At 41.3% G+C, this 14,531-nt stretch overlaps 1 protein-coding gene across 4 annotated transcripts in view; it reads left to right on the top strand.

Annotated features, from left to right (window-relative positions):
* PHKB (phosphorylase kinase regulatory subunit beta) overlaps positions 1-14,531 on the top strand; it is a 3,137,540-nt gene that overhangs the window by 2,904,758 nt on the left and 218,251 nt on the right. For all 4 annotated transcript variants that reach the window (XM_044081953.1, XM_044081952.1, XM_044081950.1 and 1 more), the window contains one exon: positions 7,938-7,995. In XM_044081953.1, coding sequence (XP_043937888.1) covers positions 7,938-7,995 — 58 coding nt within the window. The remainder of the gene's footprint in view (positions 1-7,937; positions 7,996-14,531) is intronic.

The following is a 14,531-nucleotide window of genomic DNA, read 5'->3' as shown; positions in this document are numbered from 1 at the left end:
AAATATGTTGAAATTGAAGTACTTTACGATTGTGCTATAAAAGTTCTCTCTGTGTCAGTGTAGCAGACACAATGTTTAGAGCTAGAAGTTTTTGTATTGTCTTGAAAGGGAAGTAATTACTAGGTTTAAAATATAAAGTGTTTTATTGTTTTACAACTTCCAAGATCTGCAAACATCTGAGAGACATGTATTTTTCACACACAGATGTTAAATTCTGTTAGTTTCTGTTTAGCCTGGGAACTGAAGTCACGTGACAAAAAGTGAGATCATCCAATCTAACCCAGCAGTAATATTTGATATTAATTTAAGAACTATCTCAGAGAGAGACTGGGCATTTTGTATTTTGTCTTGGACCTAGCAAGAGCATCCACTCATCATTACCATCTGCACTTTCTTTTCTCTGTAAGTAAGTTTTTAGTGCTTAGTGGCTCTTTTAGATGTAGTTAGAAATATAGTGAAGATTAGTTCAGATGTTTTCTGTATTTATTTGAGACTGTCCTGCAATGTTGTTTTAAATACTTTCTGTGATTTTGAACTCTGAAGTAACTGTGTTGGATTTACTGAGTATTGTCTTGTTCTTTTATTTTATATATATATATATATATATATATATATATATATATATATATATACACACCTGTCTTTGTGGCTGACATTTGTGAGACATATTTAAGCTCTTAGAGTATTTGCATATGTTTTTTGTGACACTGTACAGGCCACTCCTGAATAGCCTTGCAAGAATTGGTCAGACTATCATTTGGACTAATAGTAACATTACACGGTAGGATTGCACACCCTTTGTTAAAGTCCTTAAGTAGTTGATAAGAGTGCTTGGTGGCAGTGAAAACTACATTATAGTCTGGGCAGAAGGGGACGTAGCTAGTAAACCTGTGCCAACCCCTGCCAGAAGTGTGTATGTGTTGTATGTAAATCAAACTTCAAAGAGTGTGTGTGTGTGTGTGTGTGTGTGTGTGTGTGTGTGTGTGTGTGTGTGTGTGTATGTCTGAGTGAGACAGCTACTTGGGCAGGGACACAAAGCACGGTTGGACAGAGAGGGTGCTGGAGGTTTTGGCTTGGCCACTCAGCTCAAATCTCAACCTTATAGCTGTGCCAGTGGGGAGTCTTATTGGGAATCTGGAGGAAGAGGAGGAAACCAGCCCCCAACTGACTGTGATCTCTGTGTGCTCTTTAGGGAAATTGCACTTTACTGTGTGTGTACTTGTCATCCTTCCATTTTGTATGTGAGGCTCCTTGATTACTGGTCCGGTGCAGGGACATCACAATAAATACAAGTTAAATGGCAATGATTTAGTAGTGAGAGAAAGTTTAGCCAGATTATACAGAAGTTAAAGGTAAGTTATGGAGTATAATACAAACAGGAATTGCATTACAAAGTGAGAGAAAAGCATGCTTATGGTACATTTAGAGAGAAAGTCATGGAGAGAGAAATTGATAGACATAAGGAAGTGAGTGAAGAAGGGAGAGTGAAGAGATGTAAGGTGTGAATTGGTAGTTGTCCACATTTAGGGATATAGTTTATCCTAGTGTTGAGCAAGAATGGACCCACCTTTTGGCTAGGAAGTCTTTCGGAATGGTTTTGAAAGATTGGATGATGGATATTGACCTGATAAATAGAGATAAGGAGTTCCAGGCCTTACCAACATAGTACGAGTACAAGACAATGCCCAGCAGATTTGATAGGTTTGTGGACAGACAAGGAGTCTGGTCAATGGATCAAATTGACCGACTAGGAACATAGTTGTGTAGAATGTTTAGTGCTGGTCAGGTAAATGGATTCTGGATAGTTTTATAGGTGGTAAGAAGTTGTGCATATGATAGTTGATTAGGTAGTTCTAACCAATTTAGTGGTGGGTTGTGAAAGGGGCATTTTCTGCAAATTTAGCTACTTTGTTATAGCATTGTTCAGGTGTTGACTTTGGAGATGCCTGAAGGTTAGAAAGGATGGGAGCATTAAGGAAGTGTGGAAGGAGATAAGTAGTGGCAAGTGTAGCTTTAGTTGTGTCATTGAGAAAGCTTTTGGCTGTATAAAGCATCCCTAGTATAGACTTTATATAGTATAGTGATAATTTTGTAGAGAAGAAAATAAACCTTTTGTGAAGAAACCATTGTGTTTAGGATGTAGCTGTAATTTAATAAGTTGCAGATTGGGACTGATACCCATCTTGCTGTTTTTAAAAATAGTAACTCTCCACTAAACCTTAACTTTTTAAACAGGTAAAACTCAAGTTACCTACTTTCACATCTAACTTCTCTAGTGCACACTGCAGAGTGCATTCTTTTCAATCTTACCTTTAAGCATCCCTGTGACTAGCACTTTCTCTAATACCTGCTGGAAAGCACTAGGAAGCCTTAAACTCATACAAACACTGAACTCTCCTTGTTAACAAGGAGAAATTAATAGTAGGCACTAAACAGCCTATAATTGCAAAGTACCTTGCTAAGGAAACAGCTCCTATACTTTACAAAGAAAAAAAGCCCCAAACCAGGCATGTCCAAGGGTCAGCTTCCGGTGATTTCTCCTGTCCACCTGGTGAATCTGGGCATACTGGGGCAATGCAGCAATTGCCTCATGTACACAGACAACCCTCTCCTCCTACCACCCAACACTACAACCTGTGAGAGATGCACTTACATAGCCAAAATGGAAGCAAAGCTCTCTCCACCCAAGATTGTGCTAAACAGTCAAGAGGAGAAGGTTAACACCCACACTACACCTCAAGCAACACATAGCCCTTCTAAACCCACACCACCAACACCCACATATAGCAACACTAAATCCACATATGCAGAGGCCCTTAACTGTAACCTGCCTAAGCAACAAAGACCTCTGAAGCTGAAGCAAACAAACACCAATCACAACCAATGTGTCACATAGTTCACAACACCAGTGTGCCACCCAGCAACAGCCCCTAAGGCAAGACAATGTACCTAACACTTTAGTCATAGGTGACTCTATAGTCCGGCACACTGATGTCCCTCTCACCAGGTTGAATAAGGAGAAAATTACAGTCAGCTGCCTGTCGGGTGCCAGGATCCGCACATAACGATGCACTCAGTCCACCCACAACAAGTACAAATATGACTCTGTCATTGTCCATGTTGGAGTGAATGACTTGAGACCTCCCTGGACTACATGAAAAGAGACATGGAAGAGCTCGGATCATGTGGCCCAGGCAGGTATGACCCTAGCCCTGAGTCGCATCCTGCTACCACAATATAAGGATAAAATGATTGACTTCAACAATTGGCTAAGCTTATGGTGTCATTCAAAGGGGATCCAGTATCTGTCTGCCTGGGATGACATGATTGACAGACCACGATGCTTTGCCAGAGATGGTCTGCACCTGTCGCCCTGGGATTCAGGTTACTGGCTAAGGCTCTTGCCCCCTATAGTGCCTTTTTAGGCAAACTTCAAAGGACAAAACCACCACCGTAACAGGTACAAGCATGCAAAATCTGAAGGTAATGCTACTCAATGCTAGAAGTCTAAACCTCAAAATGCACTCTCTCGAGGCACTCCTAAAAATGGAGAACATCGATATCTGTGCAGTAACTGAGACCTGGTTCAAGGCTCCAGAGAGCACCCTGCAATACCAGGCTACAACTCTTACCACACTTTTCACCACCAAACCAGGACCGAAACACTAAAGGTGGAGGAGTGTCAATATTCACCAAGGATATTCACACCACCAGGCTAGTTGGCCAACACAATGTGTCTGAAATTCTCCAAGTGCAACTAACACTAGGTAAGACTGCAATCCAAATTGTAGCTTGCTACAGATCCCCACCATACCCCAAGATTCTCACTACACCTTTCTAAACATACTGGAAAATATTAAGATAGAACCAAACACCCTAATACTGGGTGATTTTAACTACCCTGCCATTAACTGGGAAAACTACTCATGTCCCAACACCTTTAGCATGGTGGTTCTTGAAATTCATAAATTCAACGCCCTGGATCAACTAATCCATAGTTCTACCAGGGCTCCAATATCCTAGACCTGGTCATTACCAACATGGGAAATCAATGCTCCATACCTATGGTCACCCCCTCGTTAGTCAGGTCTGACCATAAGCTAATCACCCTTAACATCCACATCCCACCCCCACCCCCCCGTAAAGAAACCACCATAAAAAACTTCTCCAAAGCCAACTTCATGCTACTTAAGTCAGAAGTGACAAACTTCATGACACCCATGCAGACAGGAACTGAAACTGCTGAATCCTACACTAAGGCACTGTACAAGCACATCCACTCATGCATGAATCGTGCCATCCCAAATAGAACCAAAATGCTCTCATCCAAAAAAAGGAAGCCAATCTGGTGGTCCCCTGCCATAAACAAACTTTACAACAAAGGAAGAAACTGTTGCAGAAAAGAGGAAAATCCCAGGATGCAAAATTACTAGCCTCAGTAAGAAACTGAGATGCCTCATAAAATCCTCCAAAGCTAGTTATGAAAATAAAATTGCCAAAGATTCCAAAGACAACCACAAAGCATTCTATAACTATGTCAAAATCTAAAATGGCAATGCTCAGATCTGCTCTGAGCTAAAACAGAATGGCATTAAATATACTGATCCAAAGGATATTGCCAATATCCTGGCAGATCGATTCAGTGCCAACTTCACCCCCTCTCACCCCTAAATGGCCCATCTCAATACCGAAGATTGCCAAATTCCAGTAATAACGCACACAGGTACAAAACGCACTCTCTAAAGCCAAGAATACAGCATCCATGATACCAGATGACATCCCGGCTGTGTACTACATGAACTACAATATGAACTGGCACCTCACCTAAGTGTCATGTTTAATCATAGCCTCACCTCAGGTTTCGAGCTACAGTTATCCCAATCCACAAGGGAGGATCCACCTTGGATCCGGGAACTACCACCCCATCAGTCTGACGAGCCTGATCTGTAAGGCCATGGAACGTATTATCATGGAACTTATAAACAAAGACATTGGCAACCCTCAAACACTGGACCCCACCCAGTTTGGATTTGTGAAGGGGCGATCTTGTCTCCTGAACCTGATTAACTTCTTCGACTCAGTCTCCAGAGCCGTGGACGAGGGTAAGGCAGTCCACACAACCTATCTGGACCTCGCCAAGGCCTTTGACACCATCCTCCACTCTGGAATCATAGATAAACTTACTAAGTTGGGCATTAATCCCTATGTCACCCAATGGGTTGCTAAATGGCTTACTGATAGAACCCACACTATAAAAGTAGCTGACTCCAAATCCAGCTCCAGACAAGTGACAAGTGGAGTACCTCAGGGTTCATTCCTGGGGCAGCTCTTGTTTGGCATCTACTTCTCTGAAGTACAGGTCAACACTAAGGGACTCTGGCTAACAAAGTTTGCAGATGACTGCAAACTGGGAGCCATTATTGAATCCCCAAATGATGTGGATACTCTACAAAAGGGCCTTACAGAAACAGATGCTTGGTGCCAGAGCCATGGGCTCAAGCTCAATGCCAAGAAATGTATTGTTATCCCTTTGGGAAAAACATGTATCCATGAATTACCATATAGGTGGCAGTACACTAAACACAGAAAGTGTGATAAGAGACTTAGGGACACAGGTGGACAGTGGTCTCTCGTTTCGATAACCACATCGCCACAACAGTCAGGAAATCCTTCTATGTGGCACACCTCATCACTAAGGGCTTTTCATCCAGAAAAAGGAGGTCATTGTCCCACTGTACTCATCCCTCATTAGACCCATTATAGAATACAACGCCCCATTTGGTATGTACCTCTCAAGACATCTGCAACAACTGGAAAGGCCTCAGAAATACCTCACTAAAAGAATCACAGGCCTAAAGCAGATGCCAAAACTCCAGCTATACTCTGTCATATCGCCTACTCAGAGGCGATCTCTGCTTAACATACAAGGCCATGTCAAACCCAGAGCTGTTGGACATGCTACACTTAAAGAAATCCCAATCCCTCAGAGCTACACGCCCAGGGATCTAAACCTTGTCATCACAATAAACAAAACATGCTGGAGGGATAGGTTCCTGACCCAGAGACTCCCCAGACTCTGGAATAGATTGCCCATACATGTCAAGCAGAGTGCCTCTTTGGACCTCTTTAAAAGGAACCTTGACGACTGGATGGGAGAAAGGAAATTCACCCCAGGGATCACGTCAGTCGCCCTGCTAGACAGGGGTCCAGGAAAGTAAATAATGTGGGAAGAAATAGCCAGGGAATTGTTATGGCTAGGCTTGTATAGGCCCTAGGGCTGATAGCCTAGTACCAACCTATGAACCTATGATACAAAGCAGGAAGTGAAGAACCAAATGCAAGTCATGAGCTGAATTGTGTGGCCACTCTTACTTATCAGTCTATCCTTCTCTTTCTGCAGCCATGTACTTCTCACTCCATCAAACTTTTTTTTTTTTTACAAAACTAAAAAAAAAAAGAAACACAAACACATGCATAGGGGTAAGAGTATATCTGGATGTATACATGTAGTTTATAAAGCCAAATCTTTCCTGTCCCCTTTTTCCACTTCTCCCACTTTATTCACTTACCAAATACGTGCGTGCTTCAATTACAAGGCCCCCACACATTGCATAGGACAGAGGCTACCGTGCTGTGTGCCATGTCCTTGCCATCTTCCATTTCCCCAGTACTTAAAGCATCACGATCTACAAAATGCATGTTCCTGTGCTGTTGGCTCGGTCTTTACTTATTACTTCAGTATTTCAGTAATAACATACAACCCAGTACTCAAAGCATCATGGACTGCAAAATACATGTTCCTGTGATATTGGCTCAATCCTTACTTATTGCTCCGGTACTTTAGTAGTAACATACTGCAGACACAGCTGCTTTGCTATAGACCCTTCCACGACTGCATCCTGTGACCCACTGCTTACTACATTAACATACTTTTGGGAGGAATGACTGTTAGGCTTCACATCCTTTCCTTATGGTGCACTTTGCCCCAACTGTTTCAGCAGTCCATACTGCTGGACAAATAGGCTGTTAAATGCCTTTTCTCTATCATGTACCATCATCCCCAGTTCTCTCAGCACTTTTGAACTATAGTTCATATATGGCGCAGTGCTGTGAACACTTTCCTTACTGTTATTAATTCTCGCTTCTGTCAATCGATTGTTTGATACAGACTTTACCTTGGGTCTAGAGTGCAGATTAGACAGTGTTTGTACATCTGGACCTGAAGCTATAATTTATTGTCTGTACTCATTCAGTTTTGTAAAAGACAAACCTTGGCTAACTATATATAAACTGCAAATATATTGGCTAAAATAAAAATTCACTGTAAAGTAAGTTTGGATCAGTAAACATTTTCATTTTTTTGTAATGACTGGTTTTATGTTAACAATAGCATCACCAAATACATGTCCAGCAACCTAAATCTTTCTTAAGGCATTACTGTCTTCCATATATCCACAACCCCCTTTCTCCCATTTGTGCATATGGGGTCAGGGTGTCACATCAACAGTGACCATCATTTAGAGCAGTGTTCATACTGCTGAGTGGCTATCCCTACCACTGATGTTTTTTTATACCACACATGTGGACTCGCACCCTTGACCAGTTTAGTGTGTCCATTCCACCTTCTACTTGTCTTTGGAATGTCAAAGGAAACTGGAGCTCCCAGAGAAAACCCATGCAGACACAGGGAAGATATGCAGACTCTACACAGAAGGCACCCCAGCCAAGACCTGAACCCGAGAACCTCTAGCTGCAAGGTGACAATGCTACTTGCCTCATCACTGTACTGCACTACTGGCTTCTCAGATAATTCCTTGGTTCAGTTCATATAAATCATTATGATACATATGCTGCATATATGCCTTAAATCACTTTATTGTGATAGTTTCCTTAACTTTTCCAAGGAGTTGCTTAAAACAGACCTTTTTATTTTTCAGGAACTGTTTCTGATCATTTGGAAAGAATATACAGAAGAGCTGGGAGCAAAAAACTCTGGTAAGTTTATATCTTTATAATAAAGCTGAATAGATTGTTATTGCAAGTTTCATTTTTTTCTTTGCAGGATTGCTCATTAGATCTTTAGCTATTTAAGTTAATAATATGTTACATCAAATGAGTAGTCCATATGCATGTGTGTATGTATGTACGTATGTTCTTCTAGTTGTTATAAAATAGTTTCATACATGCCCAAATGCATTTTCAGTTTAATATTTTTTTTTCACTTACAGCATAAAATAACAAAGACCTGTAATAATCTACTAGAAAGTTAGGCTGAATATTTTCCTTTGTTTCCTTTTGTACAGTTCTGCAGAGTTTTAGATAACAATGAATTGCAGTTGTCATAGAATTTGTCATTGATCTTGGTGATTAATACAGAATATGTAAGTGTTTGTATTTTGGAATTTTTTTCAGTGAAACTTGTTACTTTGAAACAATACACTTAAAAATAGGTTAATCGTCACACAGCAGGTAAATGAATGGTGTTCAAAGTAGCTTTCAAACAGCTCTGTAATATGTTTTCTTAAATACTGAGGTTAAAATGACATTAGTAGAAATGGCACTAATTTCATTTAGCTTAAATTAATGCTCAACCCTTCCACGTATCTCAGTAAAACACACTTGCTTTCGCATGCTGACCATAAAAGTGTCCAACAAAAAGTTCTTATTTTGAAATTATTAGAGATTTTTTGAAGAACAGTATTTCCTGTCCCATTTTTTAAGTTGATTGTACATAATGTTCTTTGCATAAAGTACTTTGAATTAGTTAATTTTACCTACAACAGGCTGTTGTTTATGAGTGCGCAGAAAAATAAAACGTGGTAAAAATGTTTGACATGTTGGTGCCATATGATCAAGCCTGTAATTACACTGCTTGTGAGGTTGCACCAAAGCCATAGTTTACTGATGTAGCGCTCGTTGCCATTCCTGATCTGATCCTCCTCAACTTAAAGTTGAGGATCTAAAAAGGAAAAAAAAGGGTCCTCTGTCTGAGTTGTGGCCAAATGAAAACAAAGGTCATCTGTCTAATTTGAGATCCAAAGTATTCTGCTTAAAACTGCAGCAAACTGTTTAATACAGATTTAACAAGTGGTTTGCTTCAGTAGTTACAATACCAAGCAGAAAGAGCTTCAGTGCTTTAGCCCTGACCACAGTTGCAGTATTGGCATTCATTTCTGAATGTATGTAGTGTAATAAAGTTCCATTGGCAAGTGCTGATTACACTTCCTTACTCACTAATACCTTGTGCTTAGAGCAGCTTCCCCCTTTGTCCCACTCAAGCTACACTTGTGGGCTGCAAAGCCTTAAGAAAGAAAGAACATTCAACTGCACCCTCCTCTTAAAGGTCATGTGACCTCAGAGTCACTTTTCTTAAGTATAGGGAGAAACCTCCCAGAGTGTGGATGCAGGGGTGTAGCCCCCCCCCCTACAAATTATGCTTTAACATTATCAGTTTAAGCCCTGTTTATGCCCAATGTCTGAGACTGAACTTTATGCTAATGTGTCATGAACGTCATGACTGTGGATGAAAAATGGGACGTGAAAAATACTGCTACAAAAAGTTGTAACAAACTGTATTTATGGTTTCTTTTTTTTAAATAACTTTCTACCTTTATCATCATTTTGACTCTGATGATTCTTCCTTTGTCTGATTCATGTTGTCACCTAGCGTGTATGTAAGACGGTAATAGTCATAACACTGCTTCTTTCCCCAGTGCAGCACCACCCTTTGAGGAGTGTTACCCATTGTCAGCCTTTGGTGTGGAGCCTAGATGTCCATTGATGCTAATGTTATGTCTTGCATCTGGTGGGAGTGATGCACCCTATGCCAGCTTGCCCCAGTGGAAAGGGGTCTACATAGGGGGGAAATGGTTATCATTATGCATCTCCAGCCATTTCAGCTGTTGCAAAATTATGGCCACACGTTTCATAAGTGTTAGAGACAGGCATTTGTTCATCACCCTGATAGAATAGTTAAGTATTTTTTAGACTCACAGAAGGACACCGTTTTACTGCAACAAAAATAACAAACATGTCACCAAGATCCATTTATTTTATTTTATTTTTTTCAGAACTGTTTATAGGAATGTTTGCATTAGACTGTGATTTAGTTCAAGATGTGGTTTGATTAGGAATACTTAGTGCACAACTTGCTAAAGTGAAAACTAGGTAAAAGCTATCCTCAGAAATTTGTTCTCCAGAATAACAGGTTGTCTGACAGTGGGGACCCTTCTTGGCTGATCTTCAGTAGGGCTCCTTCTCTCTTCTGTTCCAGTAGGTCATTTTCTTCCTTTGAAGTTCATATGCTCTGTGGTTGGAATCCCCTGGCACGTTGTGCTGCTGTCTGGGAGGTCCTAGACCATTTCCTTTGCTTTTCTTACAGTTTGGATATTGATTCTGACTTGTGTGATACAAGTGTTCTTATATGTAATGCCTAAATGAGCAAAGCTTTTAAAATGTTCGTGCTGCCACCAAACAACGGTGCTTTGGACATAAGATAGTATTCTGTCTTCTGTGTTAGAGACAATACACCTCAGCTATTTGTCTCACCTGTCCATATTCCTGTCCAACCTAGTAGATCAGGCAGTAGAAAAGTGTTTGTCCCTCCCTTAACTTACATTGAAAAATAGAACTGATTGGGACTCTGTCCACAGCTTCCACATGGTTGACTGCACTCTTGATTGTACTGACACCTTGGTTAAGCTGTTGGGCTCAACTATGACCTGCACAGCGTGACCTGGGTGAGATTGTTCTCCCTCAAGGAAGACCTCTGTCAGTACTGCATGCTTCATGTAGGAGGAAGAGGAGGTCTATTCAGCCAGTCTTCATAGGTCCTATTTGGTGTGTTATCTGTTGAAGAGGAAGCAGGCCCTCAGTATTGCTTAAGAACTTTAGTTGCTTCCACCATTTTGTCTAGAGTGAGGCAGCACTCCAGGAAGATATAACCCCTTTAAAAGATTGAGGATGGCCTTTCAGTGCAGTACAGATTTATCTTCCATAGGGTTGCAGCTAAGTCATTAAGACAATGGCATGACTGACCCCAGCAGTCACAATCTGTGGCTGTTGTCTGAAACTGGAGAATCATCACAGAGGGTAAGTATATTTCCAGTATGATCACAGTAGGCCACATCCTAGATTTTTTTTCTGTCCTGCTTCAAAAAAACCTTTGCTCATAGACTAAACCATCTCTGCAAAGCTCTTGGGAAAGGCACACATCCTGCTTTTCAGAGGTTTTCCCTTCAGAACGAGGAATGGGTTTCCTTTCTGCCTCTTCCTTTTTTAAAACAAGGTATAATGCTCCTGTCATGTTTTGGACTTCAGTGAGCAACTATGGCACATCTGATTCAGTATAGTTCCTCTCCAGTGACATGCCATGTTTGTAAATGTATTCTACAAGTTTGACAAGGTGAGCTACTTCTCTGCATGCAGAACACAACAGCAGAATCAGGAGTCACAGCTGGGAGTCACTTTGCAAAGCAGGCTTTTTCCTTGACTGAGTAATTATTCTTGAGGCTGTATCTTTCTAAAACAAAGATTGCTTATTTGTTTATGGGTACCAGAGAGATGTCCATCCATTTACATGTTGCAGTATTTCTTACATCTGGGATTCCCTGCATAGGGTAGTCTGATGTCCAGCTTATATACAAAAGTCTTACGTTGCTTTAAGGTACGCCATATGTCACACATATGCTCCTCGCATAATATAGGGAATAAAGGTCATACCATCCTCAGAACTGATTGCCCCAGTAGGAACGCCACTCCAAGGAAAACCAAGAGGTAACCAGTGCATCCAGAAGAGAAATGGACCAGGGGGAGGAGGGAGGGAGTGAATACTGCAACAGTGAAGGAAAGGACGTTTACTGTTCTGGTAAGATTTTACACAACTGTACTATGTCCTTCCATTCACTGGTTGTAGTATTCCCTACGACTGGAAGAGGGCCAAACCTCAAGAAGAAACTTGGGAGGAGGAAGGATCATCAGAGCCCTCCGGGAAGCCATGAAGGATGGCCCTAGCAAAACCAGCTCTAGCTCTAGAAATCCCATCCAACTTGTAGTGCCTGGTAAAAGTATGCACAGAAGTCCAGGTAGCTGCCTCAAGAATAGTGTTAGTATCCACAAAGAAGCCACAGCCCTAGTAGAATGAGCCTTTACAGAAGAAGGAAGGCTGTTACCATGAAAAGAATAAAAAGAACCAGCCTTTGAGATCCAAGAAGAAATAGTTTGCTTGGATACAGCCAGTCTTAGGGACCCAGGATGAAAAGAAGCAAACAACTGATCAGATTTTCTAATATACTTAGTCTTATCCAAATAAAATTTGAGTTGTCTATGCACATCCAAAGTATGCAGCACCCTCTCAGTGGCAGGTTGTGGAGAGGGGAAAAGTAGGCAAATGAATAGACTGATTAAGTGACAACTCATTAACCGTGTTGGGCATAAAAAAAGGATTAGTATGCAAAGATAACCTGCCCTTATGAAACACCAAAAAAGGAGGACAAGCCCATAAGGGTTTGAAGCTCAGACACTCATCTGGCAGAAGTAAGGGCCAACAAAAGAACAGTCCTCCAAGAGCAATGTTGCAAGGAAGCTGAAGCAGCAGGCTCAAAAGGAGCCTGAGTCAACTTCTGCAAAACAATATTAAGATCCCAGGGAGGAGGAACAAGCTTCCTGGGAGGCCTAATATGAAGGACACCTTTAAGGAATTGTTTAGCTGTAAATCTAGAAGTTAAAGGAGGAGATAAAGGCATACAAGCCTTCAGACATATGTTTTAGTTATTTTATACGTTTGCAAGCCTGCCACTTTTCTTTGTACCAATACATATGTTCATTATCTTTATAATTCCCAGCAACCCTGCAGTTTGATAGCTTAACAGATGAGATCCTGCTTCTTCTAATTTATTGAAAGTTACTCTTTTTACTGTTGTGTCATTTACTTTACATTTGTATCCAAACAACCTTTCAGGGCATTGTCACAAAATTTATACATGTATCTTATCAATACCTTTCTGCCAGTTTGCGTAGGACTTTGATTTTAAGAATATAATTTGTTGTGTAGAGTGAATCACCAGAGTCCATCAACACTCACTTCAGTTTTCATTGTATTGTATAAATACAGGTATGATCAATTCCCACACTTTTTTTTATTTTGTGTCATATTTTGACTTTCCTGACAAGTGTTCTGTACACACAGTCTTATATACTGTTTTTTCCCCTACAGTCCTTTGTTTCTTTTGTGTCTTGTATATGTTTGCTGGAAGTTACAAAGCAAATCGTTCTAAATATAGCTCTGACTGTGTTATTTTTTACCTGAGGGATGATCCACCCTTTGGAAAATGCTGCTGTCAGAGGACAGCACCACAGGCATGGCTGGTACCAGGTTTTGCTGCATAAATGTCAGATGTCTTCATTTTGGACATTAGTACTGTGGCCACTTACATTATTTATTGATATGAGTCTGCACAAGCTCATCAGCAGTACTTCAGAACTTAACTATGTCCTTCCATAGCACTGTTGCAGTAATGCAAACAGAAGGGGTCTCCTGCCAAGGATAGCCCAACATATGATCAGCATACCAAAGCCTTTAGTATTTACATGCACAGTATGTCACATGCATGCACCCCATGCAAGGCGTAGGGCATAAAGGTGACATACGGACGCACACAACCAGAACTTCTTTGCTGCCTGTCAGAATGCCATCATTGATCGTAGGTCTGAACACTTGTCTTCTGCGCTGGTTACTGAGCTATGTTTCAGATAAGTGCCCCATTGGGGTGTATCCTTATCTTTCTTTCATATTTAGTGTTAGTTGGTTTCATGTAATCTAGAAAGGGAAAATGCCAGTGTGGGAGGCAGATTTCTCATAAAGACCGTCACAACCAGTGTCTCTTCTGTTTGGGTGCTTCCCACGATCATATGCAGAGTTCTAGCTGCCAAGCGTTTGTCTGCAAGATCCTACATAGTCTTCCCTCCTCTTCATCTGTTTACCTTGAAAACCAATGTCTTAAGTTATTGCCTCAAGGTACTATGGTGGAGTCTTCCTGTACTCAGAGTTAGCTGTCAGACAAGAAAAAGGCCAAAAATCTTAGATCTAATATGGGTATTGTCCAGCTTCCCCTGGACGTCTTTCTCGTGGCTAAAGAAAGCTTGGAGGATTGTCTGGTAGTTGCTTTGGATTCTTCTGCCATGACCCCGTCAGAGGCCGGCTTGGATCCAACTTCTCGTACATCCTCAGAGGTTTTACAAATGCCTGCTCCAGATGCTGAGGGGGAACCTCAAGCTGATTATAGCTGATGGACCAAGGAGGATTCCAGAGATCTTAGTGAGGGAGGAGATTCCTACTATGCTTATTGTGTAACCAAGGATGGTCATCGTGCATACAGCTGCAGTAATCACATATGGGTTCTCTGCCATCAGGCGGTCCCTCGGTCGGCCGAATTCCAAAGTCTAGGTCCGGCGTCAGTTGTTGTCGCTTTCTTTCCTGACGTCAGTGCGACAGGGGTATATAAGACACAGCCGACGCCATATTCTTCAGTCTT

This window comes from Protopterus annectens, chromosome 8.part1 (assembly GCF_019279795.1).
Source record: "Protopterus annectens isolate FY-2018-M chromosome 8.part1, PAN1.0, whole genome shotgun sequence".
Taxonomy (NCBI): domain Eukaryota; kingdom Metazoa; phylum Chordata; order Ceratodontiformes; family Protopteridae; genus Protopterus; species Protopterus annectens.
Note: the sequence above shows the minus strand (reverse complement) of the source record. Positions and strands in the feature narration are given on the sequence as shown.